Source organism: Harmonia axyridis, chromosome 2, assembly GCF_914767665.1.
Source record: "Harmonia axyridis chromosome 2, icHarAxyr1.1, whole genome shotgun sequence".
NCBI lineage: Eukaryota > Metazoa > Arthropoda > Insecta > Coleoptera > Coccinellidae > Harmonia > Harmonia axyridis.
The window spans coordinates 36,931,686-36,952,090 of NC_059502.1; the positions used below are offsets into that span (position 1 = coordinate 36,931,686).

At 32.8% G+C, this 20,405-nt stretch overlaps 1 protein-coding gene across 3 annotated transcripts in view; it reads right to left on the reverse strand.

Moving 5' to 3' along the window:
* Positions 1–20,405, reverse strand: part of LOC123672345 (glutamate receptor ionotropic, kainate 2) — a 730,109-nt gene that overhangs the window by 119,653 nt on the left and 590,051 nt on the right. For all 3 annotated transcript variants that reach the window (XM_045606425.1, XM_045606423.1, XM_045606424.1), the window contains exons 7-9: positions 20,194–20,358; positions 7,086–7,241; positions 1,426–1,629 (exon numbers count right to left, since the gene is read on the reverse strand). In XM_045606425.1, the coding sequence (XP_045462381.1) occupies positions 1,426–1,629; positions 7,086–7,241; positions 20,194–20,358 (525 nt within the window). The remainder of the gene's footprint in view (positions 1–1,425; positions 1,630–7,085; positions 7,242–20,193; positions 20,359–20,405) is intronic.

Below are 20,405 nucleotides of genomic sequence, written 5' to 3' on the forward strand. Positions count from 1 at the left end.
TCAGTTTGAAAGTCCATCGTTAGTAACTATTTGTAAAACAAAAATAAAATTATATATTATGTGGGATCCAAATTCTTAACACCCGACTGAATGATACGCTACTGACTTTACGGAACGAGAACTACACGATCGACCCTAAGGCCCAGTTTCACCAAATGCTTTAATCTTGACTTGGCTCTTAAGTGAGGCCTTAGATCCCGATTAATATAATGTAGCGTTTCACCACACTCCAAAATGCCATTTAATCGACCAATCGCGATTTAGCACTAATCGGCCATTTTTGGAGGATTTAAACCTTTCAAGTTGAGATTAATAATTATTTATCAGTATGGAACTCTTGTCTATGTAATTATTTTTTCGGAAATTTCTAATTTTTGGGTCAATTTTATCAAAATATGACTATATGTATAGGCTCAATATTTCCCATTTAAAATACACGTAAACTTTGTTTTTGTGTTTCATGAAATTTATTGCAAAGAATAATTTATTGATATGTTTGAGTGAAATATTATTTAAGAAGCAGTTAAACTTGTTAACAAAAATAAATAAGTTAATAAAATTACTTATATAGTTTTTTTTTCAGAATGTGTGGTTTTGTGAAATGGGATAATTTCTTTTTAACTTCTGCTAGTTTCCGACATTTCGAGCACATCACTTGACATTTTCGGCAAAAATTAACTTTGTTTTTTGTTTACAAGATGACAAATGATTTGAAATGTTATGAATTATGAATGAATGACACCTGACACCTAGCGCCAATGGTGGTCATCACTGCTAATACGATACAGAATACTATATAAATTTTTGTTCACAACGTTGCCAAATGGTTTGACTATTTAATCGCGATTTGGTTAATCGCGATCATCTTCGGACGGGTTGATGCATGGTGAAACAGAAAACACTGTTAAGCCTGCTTTAGTAACAAGCGGAGTTTAATCAATCTGGGATCAAGTGCTGTTTGGTGAAACTGGGCCTAAAAGGTTGCACCATGCAGATTTATCAATATAGGGAGACGTAAGGGGAATAGGTACTTGAAACTTAAGGACTGAGGTACGATACTGGAACGAGGGTAGAATTCGACGTAAGATAGTAGACGGAGATAGTTAGGATTCGACGTTAGAGACGAGACGGGAAAGGTTAAAGAATTCGACGTGATAGACGCATATGATTCGACGTAAAATAGTAGACGCAGGGAGAGAGTTAGTATTCGACGTTACAATTAGACGATTAAGAATTATACGAAATAAAATAACTTCGATAGTTCTATAGACGAAAGTTCAGTGGCTGTACATTCAATTAACGTTGAATTGTACAAAGTGTAAATAAACCATAGTTAAGTTCCGGCGGCCTTTTTTATATAAACCCCTAGACAACGATATAAAACCCTACATATTATATTCAATTATATATAATTTTTCCACTCACCTCCCTCGTCATCACTACCAATGTTATATTTGGAGCCAGACTCTCATAGAAGGCACTTGAGTCGGTGATATTGATACCACCTTGAGGGGTCCAAACTCCAACTTTCCTTATTTCTTCCTTTTTCAATTTCAGCAGATCTAATTTAAAATTCGATCTCTTACCGCCGCTGAACTCCAGGTTACCTGTCAAGCCATGTAAACCGCTCTGAAAATACATAAACTTGACTCAGAAAGTTTCATGAAAATAATTTCGTATAGCTATTATTGAAATCAAGGAACACTGCAATATCGAAAGTTCATTGGGGGATTTTCGCTTGGATTGACTAAAATTAACATAAGAAGCAGGGCAGGAAAATTGGAGAGGTATATGAGGAAAATCATAGATTGATTCGATAGAAACACAAATGTCTTGAAAAAAATCAATCAAACGCCAATATGTTTGTTATGACTTCGACATGTCTCCTAATCGTGAAACATCTCAACGATAATTGATATTAAAAAAAAAGAATTGTTTGGCATATACGGAGCCTTATGTGTAAGTAAATATTAAAAGTTCGTATGATGGCTATGACAATAAGTTCCTATAACAAATTATATGTATTTGAATCACTATCATATCTTTTCCTATAGTATAAAAAATGTATTCAAAGCACAATATGAATAATATGGCATTCCAAAAACCATTCAGGATGTATATTTTTTAACGTAATATTGTCATATAACTCATGGTTCAGTTCACATGGTAATCTTCTGATTTTATATTGACTAACTACTCCAGAAGAATGCATTCTTCTGAAGCCATTCACAGATCGAAATTAATTCAGAAGTTACTAAAATAATGAACAAAAGTTGTAATAACTTATCTTGGCTAATCAGAGAACACAATATACACCCTAAACGAGTTTTAAAATGTATGTAGAGGTTATTTGACTTTAACTTTGACTGAATTTTTATGAAAAACTTATTGACGGTGCATATTTATAGAATACAATGTGATGTAGTACACTAAATCGTTTTCTTGTTGTGCTTGACTGTCTTTAGGCGTGGGATAACTCCATGACAACTCGATTGAATTGGTCTATATTTTTATCCGGCTCGGAATAACTGTTCTACTCTCAGTCCTATCTGCTGTACAATGTCTCGCAACTACGATATCTTCTTCCGACTTATCCATCTTTTGCCCTCAACCTTTCCTTGAATTATTAGGTGAGGGATATGATATTCATGGCCTCGTATTGTGTTTCCGAAATAACTTCTTATCTTCTATGGTGCTCAGAAGTTCTCGACTCCTATTCAGATGTCTGATTACTTAAATACTGAATAAACGGATAAAATGTTGAATTTTCATTGAGTTTTCCACATAGAATGTGTCCAATATCATCACATTCTGATAAATATTTTCAGAAGTTTTTTAATACTTTACTGCTCACTATATTAAAAATAATGCAGTCAGCACCTCATATGTTATCACTATATTTAGGTTTTCTCGAAATTTTCTACTTACTTTCATTCTGTAAACCATAATATCTCACTTGGCTTCATTCAATGCATTTTTTTGGATTATCGAGGAAAATCCGTTCCAACTGGCCAATTTCCGAAACCTTTGAGTTCATAATTGCCGATAATAAATCTGGCTTGCTTATTATATAATCATCCACGAAATTTCAATATACCTGCCCAAACGTTATGGCCTTCCAGACGTATTAGATATCGTAACAATGAAAAACATTTACCAAAAGTTCACACTAAAGAGAATAGCCAATCGAACCACATTGCAATAGAACTCAGATTGAGACACGGGTGTAAAACACAAGACTACCAAAGGAAGTATAAAGAAACACTATAAGAGAAAATCGCTGAAAATCCACTGATAGGAACTCCTAAGGAACTAAAAACGAAGTTGAAAAGCCAGAAAAAACCCAACCCCAAGGCATCCTCATGGTGGAACTCCAAAAGCAATAAAAAAGAATTAAAAACTCAAGAAAATGTATAGGTTCTTCAAATTTAGAAGAAAATAAGAGAATTGAGAACAGAGAGATGGAACCAGAGGATTAGGGACCTGAACACCATGAACAATTCTGTATGGAAGATGCAAATGTACAAACATCGGGCACAGATCGTAACTGAGAGGTTGAACGAAAATTTCCCAGAATGTTGGATCGGCAACAATTCCCCTGGCATAAGAATCATGAGATGGCCCCCCACGATCTCCGGACTTAAACGCAATGGGCTTTTTCTACTGGGGAGATATGAAGGAACTCGTTTATGCCGAACAAATAATAGCTCTTGAACAGCTACTAGAAAGACTCTTAGCCGCAGCCGACGAAATCAGGCAAATACCAGACATTTTCAGTAAAGTACGAGAAAACTTTTTGAAACGTTTGCGGGCATGCGTTGAACTTCGAGCATCTACTAAATTAACTATTTCTTGTGTTAAATTTTATGATAAACGATACTGTGATTCGTGAAAATATATGTATATGTTTGTCAAACGATAAAATCCAAAGTAATTCCAACTATTTGATTACGGTACTAATTTGAGTTTGGTCATCATCATCGTCCTCACTTACGTAAGGAACACTTATGTGAAGTTTTTCACATAAGTTTTTTTTAAAATTTGTTATCTAAAAAACTTGGTCCCAAAGGTAATAGGGCACTCAGATAAGGGTCTCCGAAAGACTTCCGGAAGGAAAAAATATCAGTAGCAGATTAGACATGACTGAAAACCCCCCTATACCAAATTTCGTGAAGTTCGCACAGCCGAGGCCTATGATATGGAAGAAAGAATTTCATTTCAGGTGAAATTTCGGAGGCTATAATTCCGAAATGGCATGCCACAGGACAAACATGAAAAAAAAAACGGGTCAGCTAATTTCCTCAAATTATGAAACAAGACTCGCCAGAGATTTGCACCTAAATTATATAAGTTACACGATATAAACTCAAAGAAAAACAGTTAGGAAAAACCCCGACGTGCGCAGCACATACGTGTGTATACAATCGAATTCTATACTGTATGTGTTCTATCGCCTACTACATTGGTTTTTAAATGACAATTCACGAATTGAATTCACTCGATTTCTCAAATACAACACCCTGTATTTCATTGCAACATTGCATGATTTTTTTAATAGCTTTTCGTCAATATTCGAGGTTTGTGGGGTCTACTTCGTAAAATAAATTTCAAAATCGTCCATTTGGAAATTGTAATAGCAGTGTTTGAAAACCATGTGAGAAAAATTTTGAGGAAAGTCATCTTATAAATGCTCGATAATGAGGATAAAATCGAATCGGACAAAATAGTAAAGGGAAAATTGTTTCTTTTGATCTCAGGAATCTTAATTCAATTTAGTTTTGGTAGTGCATGCTCATAGTTATTACGATAGCAATAATGATAAATATGAATAATGTCATAATATCGTTGGTGAAAGCCCCGATTTGCGGGATAAAACTTAGAGATATTTAAAGACAGAAATCTTACGAGGGATGCAGACATCCTAGAAATTTGAAAGCAGGCTCCTTGTACTTTCATTTCTGCATTTCAAGAAAATTATTTTCTAATTCTAATATAAAAGGTCTTCTCGAAAAAAATCGACAAATGGGTGATATTTTGAATAGATCACCCCGTAAATTTTTATATATTTCCAATGGATATACACATATCTATCATGATGCAAAGTTCGATAAAATTACCCTACCGATTTACAGAAGCGATGGTAGCTCGAATTGGCTCAGAATTTTTTTCAAATGAAAGATTTGCCTAGTCATCATTCCTAAATGATCTATCTACCAAAATATTTCCCCCTGCTCCATTGAAGAAAGTACATAAAATTATCCAAGCAACCCTTAAATATCTTGGTATTTCTTAAAAAAAAATAGTGTTTACAGTCGGACAGAACTAAATCAAACATATACCACTCAATGAATTGACACAATGTTGTGCTCGCGGACTATACATATTTAGACAATATAATTAGGACCTTTTTTTCCTATAACGCGAATGAATGAATATCATCCCCCATGCTCGAATATCAAGAAACATTAGAGTTATAAATTTTGTGTTCATTTCAGTTCCTTTTCAGTTGATATGAACATTAATTGAGCAGTGACTCTTCCTCGTCGATAATGCGGTTGTTGTCATCTTGTAAGATGAAATATCGTCAACTAATACAATTAGCCACTTTCTCATTATGGAAAATTATAAAGCAGTTAATTGAGTTCCAAATGATCAAAGAAGTCATAACATGGAAGTGAATATCATTTTCTGAATCTTCACAATGCAAAATATTTCAATATTCAAAGCCTAATTTACTGTAGTCACCGACCATACCCCTACTCCCTTCCAAAATTACTTTCTGTGGAATTATTTACTCATTTTGCGAACATTAATCTGTATATCATTTATCGTTAATTATTCGTTAATCATTCTATCTTAATCCACACTCAATTTAGTTCAGTAATTATGAGGTGATTAAGCGTCTTATGCAAAGGATTTAATGTCAGCTTATATTTATTTAGGATTTTATGCAAGCTCAAGCTAGTTATGATAACGAGTTATGATTGAACGAATTCAAGAAAATTCATTTTTGTTTCTTGAAGTGAATCGTCGAATTATTTGGAGAGCGTTCGTATGAAAATTCAAATGCATTTTTTCAACTGGACATGGACACCAAAAACAATAAATGAATTGAATTGGATCTATGATAAAAATGTTTTTTTTTTCAAAGTTTTCAAAGACTCAAACGGATTTCATAAAACTTTGATTGACCAAGCGACTCGTTGATTGTATAGTTTGAAATCTATGGAACTGTCAAAAATTAAATCAAATTGAATATAAAAGTGATTTGATCGAATAATCATCACGATAAAAGTATAAATTCATAAAATTCTCCTTTCAAGAGAACAAAATCATAATAAATAAGGAAGAAACATTATTCAAGTCTACACCTAGTGATACTCATTACTTACGAATCAGAAAAATTTTGATTATGTTAATTGAATTTTTTCTGTCGATAAAAACAGATATGTATAATTTTCACGAACTCTCAAACGATCTTATGATGGGCATCTGCTCACAAAATATTAGTAGATTGATAAATATGGTTTTGTGAAGAAACGTTCGATATTGCTGAATTTATTTTTCTATTTTACAACATGAAATATTAATACGACCATGAGCTTCAAATAACGAGAGACTCATATAAAGAAACTAGATAAGTCTTCCTCTGAGAGTGGAAGTTACAAAATATCACTGTTAGAGGTAGGTGATCAGGTGGCCAAGCGTTTTTATGGAATAGTTCAAGTGACTTTGGATATACTGTATCTTATATAGATGCCGTTTCGTAGGCAAACTACTTTTCTTAGGAATCTGATTAAAGGAAACTGGAATGTTAACTGTAGATAGAGGAGGCATGTATTGCTTCATGCAAAACCATAGACGAGTTGAAAAGGAAATGTTTTAATGAATTTCTATGTAGTTACTTTGTTTCTATATATTCTGAACAACGGTTAATACTTTCTGAACAATTAAGGCAATCTGGTAAACAAGAAACCATTCAAATATTCTTTTAGCATTTTAAATTTTCAAAATTATACAGCAATAAAGGATTAGCATGAAATGATGCCAAATTCAATTGAATATGTAGTTCGAATAATACTTACTATTGAATCTATATAATTATAAAGTGTCAGCCCATCGTCCCATGGTCTTTCTGTTTCACATGATAGATTCATTGGTTTGATTGAATGACTGGAATCCATTGCTTGGAGACCTTTTGCAAAAACGTATACAGAATCGAATATAAGGGCTGGTTCCGCCTGAAACAATCAATAAATATATCTATCAGTCCTGAAATATGCATATGCAAGGTATCTCGTATATCTAGGTCAGTAAAGAAATTTTTAGTGAGTGGAAATATCAATAGCTCAAGGTCAAATTGAGATCAGAGAATATCTATTGAGAACAGGAAAATTTGGAGACGTACTCAGCATTGGAATCTTAGAATATCGATAGAAGTAACGGAAAGTAAACATTTGTGCTCGATCCCGAATACAAGAGGGAGAGAAGTTTAGTGTCGCCAATCACAATCGAACAAACTTGGGCTAGAATCCTGATTTGATTGTTGAATGTTTCATCAGGAATTCTTTTTTCATAACATCATAACGTCACAATGACTAAATCATTAAAATGTGAAAAACATTGACATTTTTGATGCGCGAAAGAATTTTCATAAATAAATCACATTGTAAACTTTTTTCTCAACTCCTATTGTATATATATTCTTAATTCAACTGCTTTTGAGCAATAAATAGTATCTATTAACAAACAACGGAAGTTATATTAACTCACTATGATACATCCGAAAAGATGGGTCTGTGCTCCTGTTCGAAAGGGAAGATTCCATTATTGTTATTGATGGGAGGAATGTCACTTCAATAATTTTGATATATTCAAATTGAGTTGATACCTAACATCAAATCAAATCAAAATTTATTCAAAAATAGTAGTACAATTTGTTCACAACTCTTAAATGATATTGAAGCACTCGAGAGGAGAATAGTGAATACTATAGGCTGAATGCCTGTTTTGCATCACAGACCCTCCCAAAGTGCAATAAAATTTCTATATTTAAACAAATAATTATATATGGCAGTGAGACCAAACTTGGATATCCTGAAAATTATCAAAAACTTTAGTGATCGACCGCGTCTAAATAATTCAACATAATCAAAACAAGATGAAAATTTTCTTTATTTATTGATATTTATTTTATACATTTCAATATCACTCCAGAAATGAAGCAACAAAAGATAAACTCTCATTATTATTTAGTCGAAATTATTCAGTAATCGTTTCAATTCTTTTCTGTTATTAGCAACGACAACTTTATCATTTTTATTAACACAGATCTTTCCGTTCACAGACCAAACATTTTTCAATCCAAGTGCTCCAATGGCTTCATTCAGTATCACAACTCTCATTCAGTGAGATCTTCCCTTATCTCTATTCCAGTGCCTTTAAGTAATTTCTTCTTCGAAAAAATGGAATTCTTAATGTTGTAATTGGCCAGTTTCGAAAATATTCCTCTGTTTTTATCGGCAACCTTTTTACCAACCCTAAAACATATCTCAACATCTTCGGGAGACAATTTGGTGGGTATTTTAGAATTCAGAAGTTCAATCAATTCTAGTTTCTTTCTGTGTTTTTCGGAAATCGCAGACTACTACTTATATAAATAGCGGTTTTTCCTCATTTAGAGTTCTTCCCCGATAACTCTTAAAGTATTCATTTTAGGTATAGGGTTTGCTGTAGTAACCTCCACTATTTTTGGACGTAGTATCGACTGAAATAATAAAAAATATAGGTTCTAATTTGAAAATCTTGAGTTCTGATGAATTGGAGTTGTCCAAGTTCATGATCCTCTTATAAAGACCCTGTACATTTTTGGTCCAAGCCGAAAACAGTCTTACATCTTACGTATTTGCGGAATCGAATAAAGCTTTTTCTGCTGAAATGTTAAAAAAAATGTGAATTCTCATCGCCACCTTTTTTTTTCATAAGAATCCCAATAACTCATGAACTGTTGAATTTTTACCTAAGGTATGGCATATTGCCGAAATTGCCATCAAAAAAGCTACCTAATGATGCAATAATATACTGGGTGAGCCAATCGAAATAAGAAAGTAGTAGTCTGTTTCCGGTATAACCAGAAGTTGTAGAGATCTGAAAATATTTTAGTGAGAAAGATCATTGTCTCAAACCCTAATATGCAAATTTTCTGCTCAAAATTAGGATTAGTTTTCCATAAACGTCTAATAGGCCATCCCGGTGAATCACCCTGTATATATAATATAATATAATATTTATTTACAATAAACATAAAATATGTCTAAAATATATAAATATATATCTATTATATATCTAAATATAGACGGAAGATATCTGATTTTAGAATATTTTATTGAACATTAGTTACATTTCCTTTATATCCAAAGTTCAATTATTGAATGTGAATGACATGTTCCTTGAACTATTCGCTACAATAGACGAATTTTCTTATTTAATATATTCTTCAGTAACTACAAATCTCCTGTTTACATCATTATTTCATCAGTTTCATTATTGCTTCAGTTTAATTAATAACTTTCCTGAAATCTTCAATATCATCTGATGTTACCTGACCGATTTCACAAATTCGACAAGATCCTGCAATCCCAAATACAACAACAACCTTGGCCATTGAATAAACTTCATGGGGTGCATTATTTAAAAAATCACTAATTTGTGTACTCGTAAAAATCGCAGCTTTCTTGGGCGTGTAACCTTTCCCATTTTGTTTCAGAAATGTAATTAGTTTGAAATATTTTGAAATGCCTACATTATTATTGGACCGTAACAAACTTTTAATCATTGAATAATTCGACCCAGGGCCCCCGCAACCGCGCGCCACTCTAAAAGGGCGCCAAAACCTCTTATAGACCGCATGAAGAACCGATGGACCAAAGGTTTTCGAAAAAGATTCTTTCAAATTTCTCAACAATTTTTTTTCCAAACTTCTTTCTTGCAATTCATACAAGTTTCCGAACGTCGCAATCGGCATGAAATAGCCAGATATTGGTTTACAAAAACGCATACTCGGGCATTTTTTGCGCTATGTGCTGCACACAGCTTAAATTTAACTGAAAATGATGCTGCTAAGGTTTCAAATAAAACAGTGGACTCTTTTGATATTGTAAAAGAACTTTATATATATATATATTTCTCTTCATCCACAAAAAAATTGGAATGTTATAAAAAGCATGATCCTCAGTTACGTCTAAAACCCCTAAGTGATACTAGATAGTCAAGTAGAATTGATGCTGAAGTTTCATTTTATTCAAATATGTGATAGCCTTTTAGAAATAGCAGAAAATGATACTTTCAACATAAAAACTAGACATAAAGCAGGTTCTCTTTTATTAAATATTCATTCTTTTGAATTTATTTGAAGTATCATAATTTCTTATGATGTTTCATTCCAGATTAATATTGTAAGCAACATGATGCAAAGTGTAGCGATTGACATTAAAGTGTGTCAAAACCATTTGAAGAATTTAGTTGATCATTTCAAAAATTATAGGGATTATAATGTTCTCGAGGAAAAACTTGCGGGAGCTGGAAAACTAGCGGCTGTTCTTGAGATAGATCAAGGTTTTTCTCCATTATATAGACGAAAGTATAAACCAAAATTGTTCGATTATGAACAGACGGAAGATCCAAAAATCGCTTTTAAAATAAATTTCTTTTAGAAAATAATTGATCAAACACTAAGTTCCTTAAATATTAGATAACGTTAACGTTTTTTGTTTTATTTGTGATATTCTTAAATTAAATGACAAATATCTATTGAAATGCTGTCATGCTCTTCAACAGAAGCTCACTGATGACAGGAGAAAAAGAGACTGACGACTGACTCGTTTATTCAACGAGATAAAAGCCCTAAGATTGTTTTCATTATCTGAACCGAAAATCCTCTTGAAATTCTACAATATATTTTTGAAAATAATCTAACTTTTTCTCTATCAAATCTTAGTATTTCCTCAAGAATCCTTCTCACTTTATCTGTGTCCTGTGTCTGTTGCTTCTAGTGAGAGATCATTCACTGAATTAAAAATTTTTAAAAACTATTTGAAGTCTACCATGTCTTAAGAAAGATTTTCTGGATTGGCAATCTTAGATATAGAGCAAGAGATACTCGATAAAATTGATTGATTGATAATATAAAAGAATTTGCAGCAGCTAAATCTAGAAAAACATCCATTCAATTTCTGGATTGATCCTAATCAAATGTTAATGCCTTCATGAATAATTTATAGAAGAATACAGCTTAAGTTTTGAAACACATTTGAAATGTATTATGTTACAAATAACACCATAAAGTTCTTAAGGTAATGAAGGTTGCTGATAGATTTTCAACCATTCTACACTAAATTCTCAACAAAACTTCTAAAAAAAATTTCCGATTATACAGTAGTACTTTTCTCCACCTCCCCCCTTTAAGGGGCGCCAAAATATGTTCCGCACGCGGGCGTTGATGTCCCTTGCGGGGGCCCTGATTCGACCACACTGTTGATGGCTTTTGTTGTTGTGCCAGTTCCGAAAAATAAGGCAATAACACTGTCTCCGAGAAAGAAATGCATGTCTTTTTCATTTTCAATTCGTGAATTTTCCGCGATTTAGCTGGAAATAATTTTCGTGACGCTACTTGCGCTGCTTCTATCAATTCCGGTGGAGTCAGAGAAAACTCGAATCAGACATATTTCAACTTTATATTATTCAACAAAATAACTACTAAACAATTATTCCTGAGTTCGCGATTTTTTAATTAAATCACAAAAATAATTGACCAATATTTGATTACTTTGAATTTTTCCTTAGCAACGCAGGTCTAATTGCAGCTTACTAGTTTAAAAATTCAAATTTCATATCGATAACATTCTGACTTCAATATATTGAAATAATATGTTCTTTCCCTATTGAATTGTCGTTTTTCCTGTCACATTATGTCTTTATTATACAGGGGAAAAAAATTTGATTTTAGCTCTCGGTTTTTTGTCCACCTCCGCTCTAATACTTTTTTTCCTTGTATAATAAATAACTATTTCTTAACCTCAAGAATCTACTGTTGAAATATATGCAATATATGCTACAAGTCAAAGAGTCACCCAGTATATGATGATACTTCTAATGATTATCGTTATTTTAGTGGATGAATCCAACACAAAAAGAAATATAAATATACAAATATAAGGCCAAATGAAAATAATCCCTCAGAAGATATTGAGCCCAAAAATAAAAACCTAACCTAACCTAACCTCAAGAATCTACTGTTAAAATATATGTACAAGTCAAAGAGTCACCCAGTATATGATGATACTTCTAATGATTATCGTTATTTTAGTGGATGAGTCCAACACAAAAAAAAATATAAATATACAAATATAAGGCCAAATGAAAATAATCCCTCAGAAGATATTGAGCTCAAAAATTTGAGTTCTAGTCAAACTCCACTTTTTTTTATTAAGCGTGGAGGAGCTACATGTTGATATCATCCAATGTCTTCATTAATTATAAATATATGGCATCAAAATAGCTCATATTTATCTGATACCGGGAAGGCATTCCATAAACAGTAGAATACAAGCTTACTTTAATCATTAAATGTACTAGTTAAGGGAGTATTGTTCTGAATGCCGTGACTTTAACTACATAGTCCGCTTCGTCAATATTCAATAAAACTTTTTAAAAATCGAAGTTGTTAATTCTCAAAGCTAAGATGCACAATGCAGGGTGTCCCGGGAAGAATGCGACAAACGGATACCATGAATGAAGGTCATCATGACGGACTAGTATCAAGAGGTTTCAATCGACTGAGTGCCTTCGTTTGGGATATACAGGGTGATGTTCATCTTAAGGGTGAAATTTCACAGTTCAATAACTCTCCAAATAATCGACCGAATAATTTTAGATATTAAAGTTTTGTCACCCTTTACTATCGCATTCCTTCAATATTTCTGAAAACGAATAAATCAGACTTGACCTAGGAAAATTTTCTACTTACGTGAATATTGGATGACCCTGGAACATTATGATTTTTTTTTCTGTTTTCGTAATCACAAAGAATTAATTTATAATAAAATTTAAAATCTCAGTTTGGCACAGTCCTACAGGTTGATCAATGGAAGAGTGAAATGAACATTCCATTTAGGAGTGAAATAACTCTTCAATTAATCCAGTGAATAATTTCAAATTTTGAAATTTTGTCACCCTTTAGTATTTCCTTCAATATTTCTGAAATCGAATAAATCAGATCCGGACAAGAAAAATTTTAGACTTTTTCTTTTTTCGTGAATATTGGATCACCCTGTACGTTAATATAATGATTTTTTTCGTTATCGTAATCACTAAGTAAGAACTAATTCATAATAAAAATTTTATGTGTTTCCCGAAATTTTTCCCAAGATTCAAGAAAACTTTCAATCAACAAACTGGATAAAAAATAAAAAAAAAAACAGCGAACAAATTTAAAATATTTGAATTTGAAAACAATGAATCAAAAACAAACTAAATAAAATCTTTTCAATTCAGCTGGAATTGTTCAAAATGGTATCCCTCCATTGCAATATATTTTTGAGCTCGTTGATATAATCGCTTCACAGATTTTGCTATCCTATTCGGTTGATGAGATTTAATAATATCGCAAACATCAATAATTCTTTGTAGCAGTTGCTCCCTACTGTCAGTCGGTACCGCATAGACTTTCCTATAATAAATAATCCAAGGGTGTCAAATAAAGGGATCGAGGAGGCCAAGCCACATTTCCTCTGTTTTCAAAAATTTTGCCAATCCATCTGTTTTCAAAAGTCTCAGTCGAATATTTGCGCCCTTTTTTTGGTTAGTGCGCATTAGCTCCATTAAGTTGCAACTAAAATGTTTCCAATGGAATAGTTTCTAACAAACAAACTTTTTCGAAAAATTATCATAAATTCTATGTCTATCTATTTCCAAAAATATTAGGGCAAATCAAACGATTTGTAGGATTTCACATATGCCAACTTAGCGTTTCGTCCCTGGCGCACACACCGGACCCATCAGTGTGACTTTGGTATATTTGTGTGTGCCGTGTCACAGACGCTTGGGGAATTTATTATTATCGGGAGCCGCCGGGACTCGAGGAAAACCTCGATCTAAGGAAAACTGCAATTTCTCATTGAATGGAGTAGTCTATGTCTTCCAGAAACATAGGAAGAAACTCAAAAGTCGAAATTTCATGAATTGTAATCAATTGTTCGTTAAGATGGTTGAGAATCCATGTACCAATAAAATTTTCAATTACAAATATGACATTTCATGAAATGTCAAATTTAGTTATTCAAATTTCGGTTTTAGTTTCTATGTTTTCCGGAAATTATAGACTACTCCACTCAGTTAGAAATTGTGGGATTTCCTTAGTTCAAGTTTTTCCTCGATAACTCTTAAATTTTTCGTATTCAAAGAAATAGGTAAGTAACCTATTATTAAAACTGTCGCGACTGATGACAGGAAATGGTGAAATATTTCTATTCTCTATAAAATACTCGATTGATTTTTCGATCTGGCTACGTAGCTGCTATTTTGACGTAGCAAATTAGAGAGCCTCAAGGTCATATGACTATTTCACATGATTATTCGAACTAGTAATAACATTGATAAAATCAGAAAATGTAATGAAAAACTTGTTGGTTAATCTCACCTAGTCCTTTTCGTATTTCATCAAAAATTTGTTTTTCAGTGGTATGAAGATCTTCAAGATGCGAAATCATTTTTCTTCAGAACTCGTCATATCAATTCTGACTTTGAAAGTAAATGGAGGAATAGATTCGATTGCGAAATATTCATCTTTTTTTACATAAGCCATAGAATTTTGCCAAACATCATAGTCGAAATCGTTAAAAACATCAGTCACACAACGAACTAAAACTATGTAAAAATACATTTCAATAATACCCCTATGGACCACACTGGTCTATGCGAATCATTAGAAAGTAATTAAGAAGTGATCGATGCAGCCAATGAGTGTGAGCAAAAATGCCCTCGAAGTGGAACGGGGAACCTTCAGCCAATCAAATCGTGACATTCTTGTTTCCAAGACGATTTGCTAAATACCGGGGTTTATTTGAGAGTATTGTTAGCAATATTTTCATAAAATCCAAAGGAATTTCTGTAAACTTGGACAACCCTTGTATAATTGAAATATTATGGCTTCCTCCAAGTGACTTTGGATATACTATACATGGTGATCCAATATTCATGAATATAGAAAAACTCCGGTCTGATTAATTTGATTTCAGGAATATAGTAAGAAAGCATTCGCAAAGGGAATATTTACCTATTGATCACCTTATATGACGGTGTTGAGCAGAGTTTCAGAATTTTGATTATGAATTAATTCTTTGTGGTTACGAAAACGAAAAAAAAATCAAAAAATGTCTAAAATTGTCCTAGTCCGTATCTGATTTATTCGATTTCAGAAATATTGAAGGAAGGCGATAGTAAAGGGTGACAAAACTTCAAAATTTGAAATTATTCGGTAGATTAATTAAAAGGTTATTGAACTGTTAAATTTCTCTCATTAGATAAACATCACCCTGTAAATTCCAAACGAAGGCACTTAGGCGATTGAAACGTTTTGATACCTCCATGATGACCTTATTTCATGCGTATCCGTTTGTCGCATTCTTCCCGGGACACCCTGTATACTATTACCAACGACATTGACATACGATACCATAATAATCTAGAAAAATGATGGAATATACAAAGAATACTATTAGCAACATGAACGGGAGTACCGATCTTGAAATATAAGTTTTATGGGTATTTGATGGGTAAAACAGTTCTTGATACTTAATTAACTTTTGTTGGGATGTAGAAAATAGTAAATCCTCAATTCTCAGTATTTTTTTGGTATTGGAACATTTCTGTACTTCTGATGGAAAGATGGATAAATCCCTTAAGTCGGACTCCCATTACATAGATCGATCGATCAGTTTGTCCCATTGTTGACAAAATTCACGAAATGGCCCTAGTAAAAAGTTTTCTGATGTGAATAGTGGGTGAACTATAAAATCGGATCAGTCACCTATGCTGAAGGATGAAACCTGAGTCTGCAGTGAATTCAGTCGGAAGTTATGGAAAAGTGATGGACAATTGATGGAAAAGGGGGTGAATGATGGATCGCTTTATAGAATCAAAAGAAAATCAGTTCACATCTATTCCTCCCGGCATCTGATAGAGATGGAAAGCGTCTGAAGACTTTGATTTATTTATTTATTCATTCATCAATCGATGCTCTCTTTTGTGCAGCTAATGCGATGGCTCAATCGAACTTTTCGATCGTATTGACGGCATAGACAAACCTGAATTGGGTTCAAACAAATTCTCATTGCCTTATTATGAAAAAAAAAGAAATGAATCATTCGAATATATCGACAATAGTTATTGAAGTATCAGGTGCATTGAGTAAAAGGTCTGAAGACGACGACTAACAAACCCGATGGCCTCTTGCCCAAGGGTTTGTGAATGACCTGAGGACATCAGCATCTCTTAATAGTAGTAGTATATACAAACTTACAAACTTCAATGTTATAGATAATAACCAGTTAATTACTATATTCCCTGAAAATTCAATTCAATTGAATATAATCATAATATAGTTCAAAGTGAACGTATAGATATCTATTAATTTTCTACGAGGTGCACTATGGAAACTCTCAAACTTATTCCTTTAATGTCACAAAATACCTTGTACATAAATGAAATCTATCCAATCACTGGCTGTCCTTCAATGGTTTAAAATTAATAAACACAATTCCTTAAATATGCAGGTGCATTGAAGGAATACTATTTGAAAATTGAGTTAAAGAATAAATTATATCTACAAGGTGTTACATAAGTGGTTAGCCATAGCATTGTGGTGAATTCAGGTCATTCATGCCTTTGAGAAAAGCAACTTTTTTGTGTAGGTACCCTAAGACTGTTAGGTGGCCTAGTTTCGGAGTGTCCAAGAGTTCCTGTCCAGTAGTTTGAATTTTAATCTCTTTCAAATTAATTTATTCTTTGTGTTGTAATGTTTGTAATGAGGAATGGTATTTTATATCATTCATAGTCGTATTACTTCATTGAGTAATGCATATATATTTTATATTTTGACAATGATACTCTGTATCATTCAAGAATTGTATAACTTTATTGAGTTATTCCAACTATTTTTATATTCTGACATTGATGAGAAATGCTCCATATAATTTCGAAGTTATTATTTTATTGAGTAATGCCTTTATATTTTGACAATGATACTCTGTATCATTTAAAAATTGTATAACTTTATTAAGTTATCTCTACTATTTTCATATTCTGATAATGATGAGAAATGATTTATATAATTTCGAAGTTGTATTTTTTATCGAATCCTGTGACGTGTGCAATACAATGAATTTTTGTAAAGGAGCATCAATAAATTATCTATCTATCTATCTATCTATCCATAAATTGAAAATCAGCACGACGATTTTGTTTAACCTTTAACTACTGATGTGCATTGAGTAGTACACTACTAAGAACGTTGGGTCGACATAACGAACTTACTGAATTTTTCTAAGGGTGACGTTAAAATAGAAATAATGAAATATACAAAGCTGCAACTTGCTTATTACAAGTATCAAACATAAGTGTAAATTTTTCATTACCTCAAACTGAAATTAATTTTTAAAAAATTTGTATCCGAATAGTCGGCGAGTTTTAAAATAAATATTCGAAAAAGGAAAACAACTGTCCAAATTCCCGCAATCATAGTTCTAAATTTAAATCCATGGGTGCTAATAGTAACAGTATGTCACCAGGGGGATTATTTTGTCAACTCTAGACTGGCAACATTGAAGAATAGGGTAGTATTTATATTTTTTTGTATTAAATTCTGAGCCATACAGTTTATCTGAATTCAGGTCATTCTGTGGGAGATAAGTTTGATTTCGTTTGTCATTGTGTATATTTCTTAATTTGGGTTATTTTTGACTTATTCCATTTTTATGTCTCTTTATTATTTGATGTAATTTTTGGGAATTAATAAATATTATTATTATTATTATCATATGATATTATTATTCAGCCATGATTCCGTTACGGACAGTACATCACTTCCAACAATATTTAAGTTTCGTTTGAATGCTCTGTTTTTGAACTCAATCCCCTAACATTCTGGTGAAAAATACCGAAAGAATTTCCTCTGAAATTTTTATTCTTTTGTTATCTGAGTGGATGATTAGGTTTTTTGAGCTTGTATATTTTCCTCTTTTGAGAAAAAATATCTATTTATAAATACCCCCTCTGGCCAGGTTTCCTCACTTATAATTTTGACTGAAACAGTGACAGGGATTCCAATCTGGCGTCATCTCGCGTGGGAGTTAATTTTTCCACAGAATAATCTGAAGTTTCTATGTTTCTAAGAAAATCAAGCATGAGCCTTAGTTACCTACCTCTCCAATCTAGAAACAAAGTACCATATTTTACGGGTTGGTGCTGGAGGTTACACCGATTGGATCTTCTCCCAATTACTTATTTTCCAACCCCAGAGATTGTTTTCTGTGGCAAACCACCAGAATCCAAGAAAACAACACTATCGCCACTTTTCATGGACGAAGGTTCATCCACTATTTTTGTATTTTTACGGTACATCTTGAAAAGGAGGTGATTTGTTAGTCTCAACTTCCAATGTGAATTTGATGTTGCTATTGATGTTATTCAGATGATCAAAAAGTCTTGGAGAGATTCTGGTCCATGTGGCCATATGACGAAGACATCGTCCACATATCGTAGCCAGCAAGTAGGTTTTAGGTGGAACGTTTCGATGCCGTTGGTTTCAAAATCTTCTATGTAGACATCAGTGATGGCTGGAGAAAGTGGAGATCCCATGGGGGCACCTTTTACTTGTTTGTAAAATGTTCCTTGAAATAGGAAGTACGTGCTCGACATGCAATGGTTTATAAAGGTCAATGTTTACTGGGGTATGTGATGTTTGGTTTCCAGTATTTCAAGTGATTCTTTGAGTGGAATATTGAAGAAGAGAGATACGACGTCAAAACCGACGAGAATGTCTGACTCATGAATTTGATACGTTTTTAAGGTTTCGATGAAGTGGAAAGAATTCTTTGCATGCAATGATGATTCTAAAGCTAGTGGGTAAGTATAAAAGCTGGCACAATAGATCATTAGGTCGCAGTGAAACGAAACCTCCTTAATTATATCTAAGTATAGAAGCTATAAATGTTGGGGATCCATCCCTAATAATCATATACTTAACAGATCAGATTATATGCTTATTTTTTCTTCGGGCATTAGCCGCTTGTCTTATTTCTGGAGGTGTATATAAAAATTCATCTACACAATCTGAATTATATTTTTTACAGCCTAACATTCACAACAATTAGGTATCTACTTGATTTGAAGACGTCAAAATTATTGAAGAGACATTAATCAACTCAATTTCAATGAAGGGCTTTTTCCTTTTGGCTAACCGAACAGAAGTAAAGAGTCACCTTCGTCAATAATTCCGTTGTGTTCGGATTTATTAGAGTGACTTATAGTTGTGAATTATTATAACACACGTTGTTTGTTTACATATACTATTAATTGCTCAAAAGCAGTTGAATAATGAATATTTAATTTGATTGGAGTAGATGAATACAATGTATTCACATGTTTGGAGAGAGTCAAAATTCCAGAAAAATTGATGACTTATGATTTAAGAGGGTTTTTGATAAACTCAAGACTTTGGTCAATATAAATCCACATATGAATAATAAATATCAAAAAATATTTTTATGATTGTCTTATTCGTTAGAACATTGAAAATATTTTGACAAGGCCTACTTCTTCAAAGACAAAAAAATAAATTTACATGAATAATAAATATTTGGAGTCTTATCGAGCAATGACCGCTACTTTTACGTCATAATTTTATTGACGTCACTTCCAATCAAATGAGGATCGAAGTTCAAAGTCTATGATATATTCCAGAAGAAGTTACAAGTACACCTCAATATCAGCAGGATTAGGTACATTCATCAGTAAACTAATTTCGAATATTTGGTTGGGTAGACCAAAAAAACACCAAATCTCGTCTGAAGGTTTTCATTAATTTTTTTTTGACTCTCTATTATATTCTAATATTTCTACGAGAAATGCTATCCTCACCTGTATCAAACCACTTCCATTCAATATCGACTGTCCGATCGGCTGAAAGCGTTCCATGGCTTGCAGTGCATCTGTCACTTTAGAGTGGTCGACATCTACAAGTCGAAACGCAGTTATGTTTACTGAATTATATTTAAAGTCCTCTAGGTCAAACGTTTCTAAATCCTGCAAAATAAATAGATTTTTATATGATAGGAGTTGAAAAATATGTT